This window comes from Platichthys flesus, chromosome 21, assembly GCF_949316205.1.
Source record: "Platichthys flesus chromosome 21, fPlaFle2.1, whole genome shotgun sequence".
Lineage (NCBI taxonomy): Eukaryota > Metazoa > Chordata > Actinopteri > Pleuronectiformes > Pleuronectidae > Platichthys > Platichthys flesus.
In genome coordinates, this window is record NC_084965.1 from 1547983 (window position 1) to 1567397 (window position 19415).

Sequence of the window (19415 nt, forward strand, 5' to 3'; positions counted from 1 at the left end):
TTCTGATCTGAAATCTGCACAACTGATCATCAGGAAATCAGAAACAACCTCGGAGAACCCGAAGGTAAGAAAAACCAGACACTGGAACTGAGCCTTTTACTTTTTAACATTGTCTTTATTTCACATATTTACAGACAAAACATTTTCATATTTACATTCACATTCGTTTCGATCTACTTGGTAAAAAAATACATTTTTCATTGTGTTTTGCGTTGATCCGGATTCTTGTTGGTGTTTGTGCTGCGTCCATTTACAACAGATTTATCTCGAGTGTTAAAAGTAATTTCTGTGGAAACCAAAACTAAAACCACTTCAAATATATATACACACACATTCATAACAAAATCAAGACACTGAGGAGAAATCTTTTATTTACAGAAATGCTACAGTGCTACAGTCCTTTGTGTCTTATTGGTGTTGTGAATCTTTATGGGAACTTATCACCAGAGCCTGACCGATATGTGGTTGATAAAAATAGTTCTGGTGTTGATGCGCCGATATAAAAAACAGTATAAACATTGCAGGGAAGATCTGGATTTACTTTTGTGTGTTTTACGTTAAAATAGTTGAGGTTTCTTTTTAATATCCAATACAAAATCAGAGACAGTGTGCACATAGAAAGATCATAAAGAACAATAATATTACAACATGTACATATCGATATTTGATTTAACAAATATATGTATCTGCCACCAAATATCAGTCGGACTCTGATTATTACAAAAAGCTTTTCTAAGAATTTCTTTTGAATTGACTTTTGTTAGATTTTCCAAAGTAGAGCTGAAGGAACCAGTGAATATAACTGACTTAATTCTTGACTTTAATAATTGTGCTATTGTTTAAAATCCACTTATCGGATTTGTTATGGATGCATTTAAAGTTTAAATATGACATTTTGATTAGCAGATGATCGTAACCTGTATTTTATATCGCAGCTTCTTCAGCTGATGAGAGGTGTTCAGTCTTTCATTAAGGAAGAATTTGTTCTTCAGTCGTATATATTCTCTGATGCCTCCAGTTCTCCTTCAGTTCAATAATCAATAATTAGTGATGTTCTCTGTGAATCTGAGGCTTCACTGCAGTTTCCACTCCAGCAGCTCCCTGCGCCACATGGCCGGCAGCAGAGCTCCATGGAGAACGAGCAGAAGCCGACGATGTGAGTGATGTTCTCCACGTCTGCAGGTCACATCTGCATCTGATCCCACATGACATGAATGCCCAGGAATACCAACCATTAGGCAGCGTTTAATGCACCAGTTGGAGAGCGCTCGGGGCGGACGAGCCAACGCGACTGACAGCTGAGCGAGAGGCTGTGATGCGGCTGCCAACAAAAACACAAGCGGCAGTGTTTTGAATTTGACTTTACAAACCCGTGAAGGACGAGGTGATGAAGATGCTGCTTTAATCTTCAACATGCGGATGTCAGCGCCTCGCCGTGTCTTTCATTTAATGCTGAACCATCTGAGGAAGGTTACGCACAAACATTTCTCAGAAGAAAACACTGAACCTTTGTCGTGAAATTGATAACAAATGATTTCATTCATACAAAGTACACAACCGGTGCTGTGACTGTTTTGTCCTGTAGGTGGCGCGTGCATAGCTGAGGTCCCAGCAGTGCCCCCTTGTGGAGAATCTAGAGTCTGCTAAAGGTGAGTTAATTATTAAAGTTGTTTACGTCACGCTGAAGTAAAACCACCTCACACTAATTACTACAACTTTTCCAGCATCACTTTAACGTTGCCTGCAGTCACAACTAGGCAACTTGGGGTTCTGAGGTTTTGGGCTTCGCACACACGTCCTCCTTCGAGATCATGTAAATACGACCATGTGTCCACTGGGCACATGTTGCTTGCATGTGTTCACTTCTAATGTGAGAAATGAACATGTAAAGTCGACCCCTCCTGGGACAACAGAGAGGATCCATCTTTGAGCCGAGGAGAAGACGCTGCTGAGTGATGCCTGGGCTTTTGTGGATTGAAGAACCACTTGTGGACGGAATTAAAGAGCAGCTGCAGACCGCGGCTGGATGTGAACTCCATGTCGAGCAAACGTGACTAAGAAGCAGTAGATCAAACGTATGTGTACGACTTTACGTGAGTGTACGGACGCATCCAAGAAATGTCTCTGTGGGTCACGCTCACTCGGACATATTTAAAATCACAATATACACAACCTCACGTTCTTCTTAAGTCTTCACCGACGGCTCCAGTGTTCGGTTGAGATTCTGAACGAACCTGCGACTTCTAGCGTCGGATTTTCACTTCACGAGTGAGAAGAAGGAGGAGGAGGAGGAGGAGGAGGAGTCAATGAGCGACACAATCGTGACCACAGCTCCCTCTGCTGGTCGTCTAGCTGATGAGAAAAGCCCCGAAGAAGCTGCTCTTCTCGTCCATGTCCACGGCGGAGGCGTTCGTCACCGTGACAAACAGGCGGTCGCCGGCGTTCAGCGGGAACAGCCCCCCCTGGTGGGCGGAGTGCAGGGAGAACTGGGAGCCCCGGGACCAGCAGGAGGTCCGACTCGTCTTCATCAGCAGGATGGGAACCGGGTAGGAGCTCACCTGGACAGAGAGAGGAGGTGAGTGAGAAGGGGAGAGCTGGTTTGTAGGTAATATAATAAGTATAAAAGACTAAAAGTTGAACTCCCACCTTCTTGTAGACGTACTGCAGCAGGGGCCTCCCTCTGTCCTCCCCCTCCTCCCCGTCCTCCTCCTCCTCCAGCGAGGCCGTGTGTCTGAAGTAGGTCTGGGCGTAGACGTAGTAGAGGCCGGGCTGCGGCACCACCAGCTCCCCGTCCACCAGCTGGACGTCCTGGAGGAAGGCCAGCCCCTTCTGCCCCTCCCACCACGAGATCTTCTGGCCCTGAACCCGCCGCCCCCCCGCCGAGACCGGGGCTGGAGCACAAAACAAAAACAAACACGTTCAGAATCCGATGAATGAAAACACGCCGGGAGACGGTTTGTGACGGATCATTTCAGCCAAGAGGAAGATGAAATATTATAAATAATAAACAAAATACATATGTGTTTAATGTGAGTTCCATCAGGTCATAATTATGAGATGAAAGATATAAAAATTAGGTAGGTAATGAAAATGATGCTAAGTTTAAACTGAAACTTAAAAGCAAAGCGCTTTATTAAAATGTTTTTATTCCATTTTATTGATCATTCCTCACTTTTATATATTTTTAATCTTTTCCTGGCAGAAGCAGTTTGGTTTCTCTAAGGATCCAATTAGAAGCACATGGGAATAACTCTACTCCCCCATAGTGATGAAGTAATAAACCTACACTTACCAAAATATGTACATTTACAAATAGAAATATCAATAATAACTTACTATAATTATTAACACAGAATGTTTTATATAATATATTGTTAAAAAATCATTATTTATTTAATTTATTAAATCTATTATAAAAAGCAGAAACAATCTTTCCTCATTTAATAATCACATATTAACAATTTTTGATTTTTTAATCAAAATATTACATCTTAACAAAACCAATTCCACAAACAGTTTGGAGGTAGATATTCTTTTTGATATGATATTGCAAAATCTATACTCGAATAAGTGAAAGTATAGATGTGTTATAATATTCTTTATTTCTGGCAGAAGCAAGTTTCCATAGTTTTGTTGAAACGTATTGAAGTAAATAAGCTTCAGTTCCAACTTTAAAAACATCTTGATGTGAGGATTTTGTTTTTGCCTCTTTGTTTATTTGTCATAATGATGCGATGACGAATTGAGTTCATCGTCAGCCTCGTGTTTCGATGTCTGTTTACCTTTTAGAGATGATTCTAAACAGATTGTAATGTAACTGTAGTTCTGTGCAGACGGATTCAATTTGAAAAGTTGCTCTGTTGTTTGTTGACAAACATTAAACCCATGTAAACAGTCGACTTTAACCCGAATCCACTCCCACGCCTGAACGACTCACCGCCGCCCTCTCGCTCCAGTTTGGGCACGAAGCTGCCGGTGACGTGAGCTGCCACTTTGGGGCGAGGTGAAGCCCTGTCCTCCATCACAAGTGAGGGCAGCACCCGAGACACCTCATCTAATTGGACCAAAGGAGACAAAAGGGCCATGAAGCAAAAACATGTAGAATAAATGAAAACCAACACAACCTGTTACTAGTTCTTTAAGGACAAGGTATATTTTTGATCGGTTATTGATCCGTTTGTGGGTCTCACCTCTTACTGCCGAGGAAATCTGCCGCTGGTAACGTTGAGACAGAGACTGTGAAGAAACCAGAGGATCCATTTATTAAAGATGCATTAAAGCAGCTCTGATGCATTTACAGTCACAGTCGGACCCTCATCTTCAATCTGTACCTCAAACAAGAACAAACTCAATTTCTCCTAAACTTGAGCAAGAAACACAAACAGAAAACTTTAGAGAATCCAGAGAAATGAGGCTAAATACCAGGTTTCAATTTAAAAAACATAAAAATCTTTGTGTTCAGCTCAAACCACATCGATGCCAAGCAGCGGCTGCTCGGCCTCGACCCTGAAACTCTTCAGACTTCACGTTCAGGTCGGGTAACAGATCCGTCGCTGGTAATCGGCCTCTTCCCTCTTCCTCGTCTTTTACATTCCTTCAACCAATTAGCTTCAGAAGACGTGACCTCTGCCAAACTGAGGAGAGCGGTCCTCTCTGCATGTGTTCATGTGAGTTCACAAAGAGAAATCAGAAAACAGCCTGATGAAGAAAAGCGAGAGAATCGGAGAGAAAAGGAGGATTTTGTCGATGTTTCACTGGTGTGGCTGCAGTTCTCACTGGTTACCAGCAGAGGTTGGAACGGGAGAAAACATTTCTGAAGTCTGTCAGTATTCATGAGAAGTTTAATGACCCTATCTTTTAGCATATTTAAGAGTTTCTGAGGCCTAAAATCCAGATAATTTGAATTAGAAATACGTAAATAATCTCAGGGTGTACTTAATATTTATTTCTTGTCATCAAAAGCAACTTATATTTGTCATTGTTCTAAAAATATATATATTTTATTACCTTGAATTTAGAACCCGATCTTCCTCCAAGCTGAATCGTACTTAACGATCTTCACCTGATGCTTTAAGGATCATGAATATCTGTATTATCTGTTTCTGCACAGCTACAAACTGATTGGACTAAAATAATATAAATAGAATTAAAACCTTACATTAGAAGTTGAAATGAGTAAACCGTATTTTATTTGTAAGATTTTCCAGTTATAGATATTGACTGATTGGTGAAGTTGGCTTTTTTAAACCTGATTATTTCATCTATTTTTCACTGGATATTTTTGGAAGACTCGCTTTGGCTTCCCAGTTGTTGAGCTTCACAATAATGCAGCTCAATGAAATACATGGAATAAATAAACATCTTTACAGATGTTTTGAGTATAAATATCCCAGTTTGATTTGAAGGGGACTTTTAAAGCCACATTTCACTTTGTCCTGAGTTAAAAGCAGAATGTGACGTCCCGGCTCAACATGTCCCAGCATCATGTTTATGTTCCCAACTAAATTTAATCAGGCGGCCGAGTCAGAAAATACCCGAGTGGTGTTATTTCAGAAAGCAGCGGAGTCGGAGGAGGAGGAGAAAGAGGACGGGAACGAAAACAAACTATATGAAAGAAACCTGGGAGTAAAGGGAGATGAGTGTGTGTCTGTGTGTGTGTGTCTGTCTGTGTGTGCAGGTGAGTGCATTCCTTTGCTGATTAAACTACAGGATCACATCAAGCTATGAAGGAGCTCATTGTGCATCTGAGCTCTTTTTTTCTTCCTCTTCTAATGTTCGGAGCTGAGATCTGATGAACAGGAAGTCCCTACTAATAATAATGATGATGATTATAATTATATTAATAATAATAATGAGGATAATGACTGTGGGATCTGTTCACTGTGTTCACGAGGCCTAAGTTTCCTCGTACGTCACAAGTCTTGCCGTTCACGTTCCTCTGGTATTTAAACTTTTGTTTAACGTTAAAGAGACATTAGAGTCTAAGTCTGTTTTTCACTTGATGCCAAGGAATCACATGAAAAGAGCAAAATGAACAATGTGTTCGATACTTTTGGATTTTTGAGTCCAAAACCTGCTCGTTCCAAGAGGAGATTTTTAAAAACAGTTCAAACATTTGTCGTTTTCAAAGAGAAACATCTTAAAACTTAAGACGTTTGTCTGAAACGAGAAAGACGTCAGACTGATCCTCGGAGCAAAGTCAAACCCTAAAGTTGACCGACAGGAATGTAAGAATCCTCTGGCACCCGGACTGCACATACCCCCCCGTAGTAAATCAGACAAAGCTACAAATATCACAGTCGTCTTAATGTTTACGACGACCCTGTAACGTGGAGTCGAGCCTGTTTCCCAGCAGCACCAGCGGATGTTGGGTCATCAGGCTCGGAGGAACTTCTATCAGTGTGAAAATCAATCTGCCCACGTCACAGCCATGTTTATTTCCTTAACCGCTCTCACTAAATGCAATGCGAGGCAGAATCAGGAAGTGTTTTTATGGAGCGAAAGAAAAATGATAAAAAAATGAGGTCAAAGGGGACATCGGCATTTTCCCAACACGAGTGTTTACTGGTGTTGATGGGGAAGAAAACGTGTTTTACAGTCGCCTGTCGCCCAAACTCCAGCTCTGCTCCAAGCTCCAGCTCCAAACTCAGAGAGGATGATCGTGGAAGTGGAGAGACCTTCTGCTGCTGCTGATCGGATTATTCAAATAGCTGCACATTAATTATCTGTCAGTTAATCAATCACAAAACTCTTCATCGTATTGTTCACTTTCTAAATATCTTCAAGAGATCATGAAGTGACTCCTTGAGAGACTTCTTTAATTCACTTCCTCGTCTCAAGAAAGAGAAAGAAAAGACAAGAACAACAATAAACATTAGAAACAACAACCTCCACCGAGGCCCAGCAGCCTCCTCATGACACCACGTTTAAATTCACTAGATCCATGAATCCTTCTCTGAGAAATCAGTTAAAATGTTAAAGAACGTTAAAGAAAATGGATCTGCCTCCGGGGCTGAGACCTAATCATTCAAGCAGTGTTTGTGTAAAGCTGCTGAGTAACAGACGGACACACAAACTCCTTGATGAGGTGATAACAATCCAATTTAGAAACACGTTAATAAAGAAAGATGCTCGTTCCTCCAGGCTGCGGCTGCACGGTCACAACTTGCCTTGTACGGCAAAAACATCTGGAGAAGTTCTCCGACTCGTTGAGCATGTTCCATAAAAGAGCAACTCGTGTAAAACAGAACTAGAACATAATCAGGAGGAGAAAACTCCCAGGTGCAAATGAAAGTATGAAAATAAATCAGGTTTTTCTTTGTTGGCTGTTGCAGCTGAAGCGTGTGTGTGGGGGGGGGGAATTAGTAATGTCTCTAAACTCCAGTGGGTGGGGGAGTTTCTGATCCAGAGCAGGCGGACAGAGAACTCTGCAGCTGGCCAAATAACCACTGAGTCATTCATACTCAATCAACAAATACTGATACACACAGGTCACACTCATTTTCTGCAGCTGAACCAGAAACACTCAAATTACTGGATTTGGCTCAACTTGAAACCATTAAGCAAAGAAAGCTACAAATCAAACCCAAGAAATCCTGATTCCATTTCTCCTGGAATCTAAATTCTAACGACCTAACGACAATTAGAAAACCCTCATGGAACCTTGTTAAACACAGCAAGAAGAACAATGTCCGTTAAATATGTGAACCTGTCATCCCCGCCTCGGACTCGGGCCTCGTCCAATCCCCTGCAGGTATTTGTTTGAACGGGTATTTCCTTTTCCTTTGTTTTAAGAAATATCTCCATCCAGACGAGAACACAAAAAACAACCACTGCAGCCGGGCCAGTAGGTGGCGATAGAGGCTACATCAAGGAATCAGAGATAATGTTCGATGCTGACGTCTGTGAACGGTGGTAATGTGGCGCAGTGATGCTAAATTCAGCTTCTAAACAAACAAAGAGAAACTGGTTCGGAGCCGCTGTTGTTGTTTCTGGCCAGGGGTGAATCCAAGGGTGGGGCCAGGGGGGCATTGGCCCCAGCGGAAATCTGATTGGCCCCTGAAGCTTTGATTCAAGAGATAGAGCGACTGAATCAGGAAGTGGGACATATAATTGGAAAGATCCAGTTTCTGGCGGATGCTCGTTACACAGAGCAGCAGTGGGAATGTGTAACGAGCGTCTATCGCAGGTCAGACAATGTTTCCTTCGAGATGTTTAAATTAAATTAAATTTAAGGCACAGACGTCATTGTCAGAACCCGTGAATCTAAATCCTCTTTCAGACCTTTCCTGCCTCCAAGGTGAGATAATTCACCTAAACTGGGAAAAACCTGCACATCCAGTAAAACATCTACTGGTGCTGGATCAAGTGAATACTTGAGAACGAGAGAATGTGCAAAGCCGAAGCTCCGGTTCAAAGATTTATTTTCCTGCGACGTTTCAAGACGTTCAACAGAAGAGTCCGGTTTGTGGATTTTCTCTTTCTACCTGAGGCTCATTTTAACAGTGTCAGCTTTTAGACTTAATTAAAACACTGGATTTGAACAGGTGGTGGTGAGAAGAAGAGATGAAGCCGACACCCTCGCCCCCCCAGCCCCCTGTGTGTCAGAGGAAGCACTCCGAGGTTTTGCTGTTGTTTGTGTTCCCCGGATCACGAGCAAAGAGGAGCAGCTTTTATTTTCTGTTCTGCTCACCGGTGGAACGGGTTTCCTGAATACCTGACCTCTGCCAGCACTGTCAGCTTGTTTACATCACACACTGTTGTTCCCTGAGACACGTCACCTCTGTTCAAGCTTCACCTGCTCTATCTCATTTTGTGTTTTATTGCTTTTCTAGTGTGACTCTAATGTCTCCCGGGTCAGACCCCCTCCATCAACCTGCCTTCCCCTCTGTGCAGCCTGCACGTGAGTTAAAGTCTGAGGTGTGAGAGGTGACAGTGGGGGGGGGGGATCAGGGGTCAGGTGGTTCAGGGGGGGGGGGTTCCGCGCTGTCATATCTCGTTACCTTCTCGATGAGCAGGTGGAGCTGCTGAGTGACCTGCCAGCACGGATCCCCTCGAACCACCGTGGTGCTCTGCAGGTCGGCGCCCGTCAGGCAGGAAACGCTGCTCCTGGCGAACGTCTCCTTCATCTGCAGAGAGGAGGAGGTCAAGAAACATCATCCAGCAATCACACCAAGGCCTCGTGGAGGTGGAGCTCACTGTGCAGTCAGAACCAAAGCTCTCATTGAAAATTACCCATTTTTCACAGCACCATTGGAGAAGAAACAGCCATAAATCAGCTTTTATTATTCTGTCCTAATCAGAGTCTCAGACTTTAATAGAAACCCGGGTGGAGATCACGTGACCCTGCTTCTTTGCTTTGAGTCTGTTTGGGTTTCACTTCTCCAGTTATTGCTGCTTCATCTCGTCCGGATTAATGATTAATTTCTGTAAACACAGACTGAGAGTTGTGTTGGACTGAATCCAGGTGACCAGAGGAGCTCAGCAGGAGGAGCAGGGTGAGTTCAACACGCACACACACACACACACACAGACACACACAGCTCTGTAAAAACTTCCTCACAATCACAGATATCACAATAAGAGCCTCACTCCACCTCTGGAGATCTTTACTTATTTGTTGTCTCTGTTTCTCTTGTGATTACACATCCAGAGAAATGGAGAACGTGTCTTCGTGAAGTCAAGTTGCGCAGAACCGACTTGTTTTAACTTTTCAATGTGGCCTTTGCGGTTTCACGGTAAACACGATGTTTCTCCCGAGCTGTCACCGCAGATAATAACTAACATTGGTCTGCGGTGGTCGCGGTAAAGTGCGCAGGGTCAGTGAGTTCCAGCCCCGCGATGCGCACTGCGCTGCGCCGCGGTGCGTAAAAGCCTCCGCGCGTCCCCGGCGCCTCGCTCCGCTCCCCGGCCCGTCCTTACCGCGTTGAGCGCCGTGGTGAAGTGCAGCACGGTGATGGTGACGACCACAGTCTGCAGCAGCACCGCGAGCAGCAGCAGGACCCCGAGCTTCGGACCGGAGCCCGTCATAACGACCGAGCGCCGTCCGGGTTCCCAACCAGCGCCGTCCCGTCCCGTCCCCGGACCTCCAGAACAAGAACAATGGCAGAGAGGTGGCTCCTTCGCTTCTACCCTCCCCGTCCCCTGCGCCCAGGAGGAGGAGGTTGAGGAGGAGGAGGAAGAGGAGGAGGAGCCGACCTGAAGAACAAGAGCCTTTCCCTCTTTGAATTTCTCCTGGTGAGATTATTGTTTGTTCTGCGCTGAGAAAACACTGATAACTGAGTTTATTGTCTCGTATCTGAGCTGCAGATCTGAGCTGCTGTGAGAAAAACACCTTGTACAGCAGAGATCTGCTTTTAAAGCTGCAGCTGAGCTCCGGCACGTACATGAGTTGTGTTGAAAAGTCACTGGAGCTAAAGTTGACCTTCTGACTGCTTTAACTTCTATAACCAAAGGCTCCTTCAAGGGGATAAACATGAACTAAGCCTCACTTCAAAGTCCTGTCTGACTTCTATACCACAACCACATGCAGCCAAGTTGGCAGGTTGTTTAAATGAAAGGAAAAAGAGTTCTGATGTTCCAGACTTTTCTTTCCACAGTTTTATCTGTTTTGGCTCCAAAGCTCTTCACCTTTTCCATCATCATATCTCCAGCATCCATCAGGGAGGATGGATGGAGGAGGATGATCCTCCCAGGACACAAATGGGTTAAAAAGAAGAAATATCTGTGAAATCTCCATGCAGTGGAGATTCTCTTGGATGATGGTGGAATCCTGGGAGCTGGTTATGAAGACATGATGTCCTCTTGTCCCTCGAGCTCGGTGCCGGCCTGGTGAAGCTTCCACATCGTCTCACAGAAGGTTGAAGATCAGACAGTGATGAGAAAAGAGTCCAAACCTGATGAACTCACAGCCTCTGTTTCGTCTCTTGTCTTCTGACTTTTATTTCTTTGACATCATTAAGAATAAAAACCAAATGTGAAAGGAGGGATCAGAGGTTTGAGTGTGTGTCAGAGCCAGTGTTGGACAACACAACAACAAGGAGTCAATACAAACCTGTAGATTGTGTTGTGTGGTTTATAACGTGGCTTCTGTCCCTTCAGCATATAAGGTAGAACAAAATATGAATTCATTAATAATGAAGTTGAAATATCCAGAGTAGACTCCATCCTCTTAGACATTTACAGATGTTGTTAAAATTAGAGCAGTTTCCATTTATCAGTTTTCACTCTAATTAAACCTAATTAAATCTTATTTGATCTGGAAACATTTCAAATCCATGTATTTATCTATATTAAAACTCTTTTCATAAGAAGTGATTAACTACTATTATTAAATCTAATTTAGTGCATCTCAACATGTAATTTAAATTAATATTTGTTGGATTATTCAAAGACCGACGCACAAATCAAAGGTATTGTATTTAAATTGATTTCATCATCATATATCAATATATTTGCAGAACACTGTATCTGAGTGTCTTACTTTGGGTTTTGGTGCAGACTGATATTGCCACATTTATTGTATGTGGATATAGTTGCACAATATTTCACAGTGTGTTTATGAGGTGGAAAGTTAGTGTGAGGATGCACCGTTGTGTTTCCAGCTTTAATAAAAGTTTGCTTCATGTGTCTTCATGTTTCAGTGGCTTCGTGTCAAAGTGCTCGAAAAGGACAATTCATCTTTCACTCTCTCCTCCTGCTGTGAGCGACCAGATTGAATCTCCCTCACGAAGTATATCTTATTCTTTGCTCCCGGCTGAAAACTCAGTGGACCCGTCTGAGCGCGTGCAGCAGCTCCATCGTTTTGACGACTCATCACATCTGTGAAGCTTTTCACTCTGTCTCTGAACCTCCACGTTTCAAACCTCTCCGATTCACTTGTTCCCGATTGACGCGTCACACGAGCAGTTTGTGTGGAGGAGAACTTCAGGTCCAGGTGCCCGGTGCCTTCATGTGGACTGTGACTAACAAGGAACAGTTCCAACCCCAAGAGAACGAGAACGATCTTCACCTCCACGAGTCACTCTGGAGAAAAGTGGCTTCAATCATTCTGTCTCTCTTTGAGATCTCTTTGTAGATGAAGTTTCTGTTTCTGCTGCTGCGACATTTCCTGACACTGAAGGTTTGAAACAGCGAAACAAGCTGATAAGGTCATCGCCTCTTTACTTTAACCCTTTACAGACCTGCACTGAGGTCCAGACATCTCCCTGAAGCTTTCTAGAAGTTCTGTAAGTGAGACTGAATGTCTGAGGCTGTGGCTCCGGACATTTTCTGGAACTTTTGCTGCAGCATCCGAGTGAAATGTCCGGAAATCAGAAAACAGCAGGACAACGTCAAGGTGTCAGTGTTGATGAGGTTTCTAACACGTGACAGTCATGAAGAAGAGGAGCTGTACACGTAGAAGACGAAGACATCCACTTGGACAGACAAGGAGAGTCCAGATCTTTTGGTGATAACTTAAACGATGAGTTTATACGCCATGTCCGGCCTCCTGCTGCTCTACAGGCTCCGCCCCTTTTCTGGATGTTCCCCACATGTTCTTGTTGATGTAAACGGATCGGACCCGGAACAATCACACGAGAAACAAACTTATTACACAAAATGTTCGGACCTAATTTTCCACATATTTTGCGGAGTCCCTGTCTGTCTCCACAAGCCTCAGTTTGACCACCCAGGTTTTTAAGAGCTAATCAAACAACTCTACGCTTTGCTCCAGGACGGCCGTGACATGGTGACCCCGTCGGTGCAGTAATGAAAACCCCTGGCCGTGTTATTTCCAGTGCATTGTCGTGCAGTTAGGCGAGCTGAGCCTATAAATGAATCCTGGGCCTGTTGGCTCGTTCCTGCATCTGCAACATCTGGCCTCAATCTGGCTCCTACGCTCCGCAACCCCCCCGGGGAGACACTCTCCGCTTAGGTTTCACTCCGCTCCACCAGGCATGCCTGCAGGGGCTGCGGGGGGTAACAGTGTGCAAATTGTGTGTCCGTGTGTGTGTGTGTGATGGAGCACAGTGTGATTATGTGAGGCTCCAGAGGACGTCCTCACTGTGGAGGCCGGAGAGAGGCGAGCACACATGGACCTGGGCTCTTAAGTGAATATTTCACTGACTTAAATGAATTCCCTGGAGACGTGAACCACAGCCGCTGCAGGTTTGTCCTGCTCCCTAACGTGGACCAGAACACGGGTCTCTGCTCTAAAAGAGACCCGTCCCTCCGGAGGACGAGCTGTTTGTCCAGAAACTGATTTAATTCTCCCGAAACGTGAGCGGGTGAAAAGATTCCAGGCCCCACATTGTGATGGCTGCCGGCTCCAGCACACGCTCTGTGAGTGGAGTTCTGAACGCCGGCCAACTCTCGATAGGGATCCGACCAGGAGAGCTGACCGACTCCCCCGCAAAGTCCACTCCCTCCCTCCCTGCTCCCAAAACCTTTGTTCTCCCTCGTTCTCTCCCTCCGTCCCTGGGTTTCTCATCCACCTCTCTCTAAATCAGGTTTGTTTTCTTGTTCTTCTCTGAAATTCAAACATTAGCGGTGATAGTGAAGATGTTTGTCGACCTTCACTTTATCAGTGTTTGGGTTCCGAGGCCTTTTTCCACTTCATGTTGAGACGTGACAGAGAAGCTCTGGTGGAGTTAGTGAAGTTGATCATGTGTCTGAAGTCACCAGCTCACTGTTCACCAGGGACGTCCAGGTCCTCGACTCGACGCTGAGCTCACAGAAGAAGAAGTTCCACGTGCTTCATGTGCGTCCTGTGTTATTCACTGAGTGTGTTTCCTTTGTGTGTTGATGCATTTTGAATTTCCTTCAGTTGACTTTCTTGCTTGTTGAGAGTAAAACACATTTTTTGTTCGATCTGCCTCTCGGGGAGAATTTAGAACAAACTGAGACTGAACTGAGTTTCCATCCTGAATCAACCGTTCACTGCTGCGTCTGTTGTAAAAACACGGTTTGACGGACGTGTGAGAAATGAGACGTGTTCCTCGAGGACTCGATCACGAGAGCACGAACAGAAAGAGACGTTTCCTTCACTGTGTGTTGGGATTCGAACGTGAGGCCAGTCGGTTCCCACAGGTTCCGTCAAACTCCAGAGTTTGACTGCTCAGAACGAAACAGAACAATAAATCATTTTAGTTCATTTTTACTTTTGTGTTTGTTTTTTTTATGTATTGTCGTTTTCTTGACTGTGCTTTATAAAAACCTACTAATATTAATATTTACATTTAACATCTCTTTGGTTAAAGTCAATTATTTTATACTGAGTTTTACAAATACACACTTTTTATGAGATTAACAAATGATTAATTTAAACAAAAATAACACAAATGTTTGCTTCTCACTTTGATTTAAAAAGCTTCGTTTCTTAAGTGTCAAGTGAAATTTAAATAATGAACTTCATTGTAAAGTTTGTGGAAGTAGAATATGATTAGAAGCAAATTATGACTTTCCTTTGTCTCTTCAGCATAAATACTGAACAATATCACTTCATATCTGGCCCATGTAATCACACACACCTACACACACACACACACACATGCACCCCTGGATGGGAGAGGTGGCGGAAACTCGAGAGCTGACCGATGAGCAAACAGGAAACTTTTGGGGACTTTCCAAAGCTTCCAAAGTTTTTTTGGCTCCACTTGCTTTTGTCAGACATTTTTTTATAGTTTATGTCGACGTGTGTGTGTGTGTGATTATGTGTGTGTGTTTGTGTGCGTGTTTGTGATTGTGTGTATGTATGTGTGTGTGATTGTGTGTGTGTGAACCTTCTCGCTCACTGCTTCGCTTCATTTCAGGAATCAGGAGTTCAGAGTGAAGCGGGCGATCGAGGAGGCCTCTATTCCAGAGAGAGAGAGCCCTTGTAGATACAATTACTAATGTGTGGGATTGTGTGTGTATGTATATGTATATGTATTTGTGCGTGTATGTGTCCCGTCTGGCCAGAAGTACGCGGACAGGCTGCTCACATACTTTGTGTGTTTTTGCTGCCAAACAACAAAAACACGATGATTCTGCAGGATTAAGTTTTCATCTCCGTCCTATGAAAACCATGTGTGTGAAGAGCATCCACAGTTTGTTAGAGCAGAGAAGAGCAAACATCAGATAGGACAGGAACGTGTGCGACCTTCACGTCCTGGTAACACAATGAACCACGTGGTCAAGTTTCGGTCACAGTTTGGTTTTTGTTCACGTTCAACAAACCTCTTCCTCGGTGTCTGAATCCACAAACTAAGTTTAAAGTCACTAAACAGAGATTTTTACAAACGTCATTATAGTGTGAATAACTATTGTGTCTATTGTATCACGACAATGTGCCACAAAGTACAACAACCGGTCATTCATGCTACCTCTATCGCCCCCCACTGGTCAGGCATGTTCGAGAACTTGTCGTCACTTTTGTGTTTGGATTTTAATAAAAACAAAGCTTGTGTATCCAGAATTTCGTAAATGTGTGAATTTGTGAAGACAAGGCCTCAGATATCAGCCGGTGAAGTTTACAAAAAGATTGTGATCACCCCCTGGTGGCTGGCTGCAGTATAAGTACAGCTTCCTCCATGTTGGCAGATGGGACATGGACCTAACAAAATAAAACAAAATCAAAATTCATGATAAAATAATTTATTCTAAAAGGTGCTTCCTGTCATTGGACGTAGTTTGCGACCCCGACATCGACCTCGGCTCCACCCCTACAGATGATGTCACCAGTGCAAGATGGCGACGCCCATGCTCGGGAGATTTCAGCTTCGTGTTTCGACAGTCGCTGGTTTCACGTGGGAAACAAGCAGCAGCGCTCGGTGTATCAGTCCTTATTGACCTTTGACCTCGCCTCCCCTACTGTGAACACAAAACTGTTGATGCAGTGAATCATCTTCCTCCTTAGCTCCTCGTCATCATCACTGCTGGAGGTCACTTCATGTTTTCTTTGGCAGATTCGGGATCTGCACGTGTCGACTCTGGTTAATGTGCAAACACAAATCTCACTGGTGGACGAGGGGACGTGAAGTCCTGCGTCTCCTGAGACTCGTTTCCCAGCCGTCCACCCCCCTGACATCCCTACGCTCGGCCTCAATTGGCTCAGGGTGTAAAATGTGAGGCTGAGGATCGTCCAATCAGCGGCTTCGAGCGCTGGAGTTTGTGTTTCAGGGTTTTTCTCTGCGTGTTAATCTCTGTGTGTTTGAAAACATGAAATAATAGAAAGATACATTCATATTGACGCGTTTATCCTGTAACTCACAGCTCGGTCTTTGATTGGAGTGAGAAATGGTTCTCATTACTCTATAGGCACAATATTTTTTTAAATTTTCTTATCCAGATGTTCACAAGAATGTTTGATTTTATTATTTCTTGGGTTTGTTCGGTTCCAATGAGAGAAAATTCAAAAGGCCCCGACAACATATTTTCTCAATTTAGTCTTTTTACTACAAGCAACATCTTCATAAGAAGTTTTCTGCCGAGGCTGAAACTGTTTTGGCATTAACGTCACAGTGCAATAATATTTAAGACACTAGTTTGCTCCCAGGCTTGTGGCACAGTTTGTCTCTGTCCTGTCTCAACATGGAGAAGCCCCCCCCCCCCCCCCCCCCCGCCCCCCCCCTGAGCGTCTCCGCAGCCACGTTCAACATCTGATGGAAAATATAAAACCACAAGAGCTCAGTGGGTTGCAGGAGCACATTGTGCCCGTGGTAACGTCCACATACTTCTGGCCATATTGTGTTGTTACATATTTACACATGTGTGTTTGTGGCTTTGTGTTCAAGTCTTTGTGTGTGTGCAACAAGCTCGAATGTGTCCTTGTGCACTTTGAGGCCCACATTGTGGTTTCCCTCCCTACCAATCTTTCTCTGTCCTCCCTCCCTCCCTCCACCCTCCGCTCTCCCTCTCTTTTTCTGCACTTTCACCCTCCCTCGCTCGCCCCCTCCCTTAACCTCCTTCCCAAATTGCATTACACTCCCTTCCCTCTCTCTCTCTCCCTCCCTCTCTCCCTCCGCCTGTCAGGAAGAAGTGAACAATATGACCTTTAGTCGCAGCGATAACATTCTCCCGGGTGAATTCCCCGTCGCTCTGACTTTCCTTTCACATTCTCACCGCTGTGTTTTCTTTAGAAATGATCATCTCTGCACCCGGTGATTAACGGGCAGCACCGGGGGGGGGGGGGGGGTGAGTCAGGCCTCTGGATGATCACAAACTGACGTGCATGTGGCGCTGCAGCCCGACACGGCCTCATCTCTGCTGGGTCACAGTCGTACCTGATCGTTTTTTCAACAGAGAAATGTTGCACCAACTTTCTTCTTCCCATCTGGGCAGCGGGGGGGGGAAGTTCTCTAAACGAAACCCAGAGGCGTGGAAAGCTGAAGCTGGAGCCTCGGGGCCAAATGTGAGCTGTTGGGCCCCTTCAATGTTCGGTTGTTTGTATGAATCCAACTTGAAGAAGAAACACGACAAGGACTTCACGTTCTTTAACTCGGTTCCAGTTCCAATCGTACAACTGGTCAGACATTAAATTCTGTTCGGGGCCGATTCTCTATTTGTGTTTAGTTTACAAAATAAATCTAATTTAAATATTAACAATTAAACAAGATGATATTTTCCTTTATTTTCTCACCGTCGTCACATTTCAGCGAGAACATCAAGTTTTTCCACGTTTAGATGTTGAACAGAATCGAGACGCAACTTTTTAAACGAGTTAAAGAGAGTTCCCCCCCCCAACCCCCCCCTCCTAGCAGCATTTATAATCCACTGCTGCAGAGTGCATTGTGGGAAACAGACGGCTGCAGAAACTAAAACAGCTTTTCTCTTTCATACGCGAGCAAAGAGAATCTGCATCTCTCAGATCCTCCGAGATGTGACAGGACTTGTTGACCTGTAACGACTCGTTCTGCTTTGAATTGTTCTTCCTGAAGGATCCAGCCTCTGATCTGAGGACAGATTGCACCGAGGGATAAGTGGAATAATCTCTCCGCTTCGCTGTCACTCTAAATGGGATCAAGTGGTTCTGGAACAACGATGGCTGAGTGAATATCCACAGATTGAGCGCTCACACGTGGAGGATGTTTGGCAGCCGACTGTTGCTTCACTGATCCATGAACCACACACACACACACACACACACACACACACACACACACACACACACACTCACACTCACACACACAAAGAGAGAGAGAGACTTCTGGGTAATCAGGTCCTGATGGGCAATCGCACACTAATCAAGTGTGTTCGGTGTGTGCATGCCCTGTGGCGCTGCAGGTCTGGTGTTGAAGGCCTGGTTGCTAATAGCACAACACACACACACAGACAGACACACACAGACCTGTCTGTCAGCATGTTCCCTGTCATCTCTGATCACGTGATCCGACAGGCAGGTTACAATCTGTCACGCCACCGCCTGATGGGTTTGGTTTCTGTCTCTGCAGCTTCGACCTGAGCAGCACCAGCTCCGGTGTGAGAGCAGGACGAGGCCGAGGCCAGAGGTTCCTTTGATATACGCTCCGAGGTAGAGCAGCGGAAAAAGAGCAGTTCTTCACCAGGATGACAGATGGAGAAAATCTGGCAGATCTGTGGCTCTGGACGTGTTTTTATTACTCTCCAATATCACAGGACCTCAGATCAGAGGAATAAATCAACAGCAAAGACTCAAACTCTGATGGATTTACACTTCAGTACCTTTTCAATCCCGGGACTCAAAGAGAAACCGTAAAGTTTTATGATGTTCATAAAACTTTGAGATAAAAACAAGAAGAAACGGAATAAAAGACACATGATTCATGTGATAAATAATATGTACACATATTCATAACAGCTGATTTACCGATTGGACGCTGATGTGCAGGAGGAGGTTCTGGCGCCATCTCCTGTGTTTTATGCTCAAGGTTCTGATCCTTAAAAATAATGATTTAAATCTGTCATTAATAACCATCTGTACATTTCAACAGTTTATTAGACTTTTAATGCCCGTGGTATAAAACCCAACTGTAATAATTTAATATGACTCAGTTCTTAATAAACTCCATATTTCCATATCCATGGTAACTAATAGTCATAAATATTTCGTAATACTTTTAAATGGCAACATAATTTTATCTTAAATAACCAATTTAATTTAAATGGAATTAGGGTATTTGTGCTTTGTTAAAAGTATTGTTTGTGTAGTATAATTCAATGATAAACTATATATACTTTATAAATATAAGTATTATATTTAATAGATGGTATAATCCTTATTAATAACACTATGATACCTATAGCAACTAATACATTAGTAATAGTTTAATAACTGCAATATTTGATATAATATAATTATTTTTATATTTTCACATCTTACACCTGTAGTTCTATGGTATATGCTGGTAATAATATAATACAATTTTAAATTGGTTAATATATTTTTGAAAGCGTTACTCATCTGTTATAGCAAAAGA

General features: G+C 43.9%; 1 protein-coding gene and 1 long non-coding RNA gene across 2 annotated transcripts; one reads left to right on the forward strand and one right to left on the reverse strand.

The window, feature by feature from the left end:
- Positions 1-94: 94 nt before the first annotated feature.
- Positions 95-10156, reverse strand: LOC133932712 (tumor necrosis factor ligand superfamily member 10-like). The gene is made up of 6 exons (XM_062379524.1): positions 9922-10156; positions 9003-9128; positions 4191-4236; positions 3938-4054; positions 2647-2891; positions 95-2558 (listed from the first exon to the last, which is right to left on the reverse strand). The coding sequence occupies exons 1-6, from the start codon at positions 10027-10029 to the stop codon at positions 2349-2351; spliced, it is 852 nt and encodes a 283-aa protein (XP_062235508.1). The 5' UTR covers positions 10030-10156; the 3' UTR covers positions 95-2348.
- On the forward strand, positions 9386-19016 carry LOC133932713 (uncharacterized). Its single transcript, XR_009911978.1, has 2 exons — positions 9386-9497; positions 18411-19016. It is a non-coding gene; the product is annotated as an uncharacterized LOC133932713 (long non-coding RNA).
- The last annotated feature ends 399 nt before the right edge of the window (positions 19017-19415 follow it).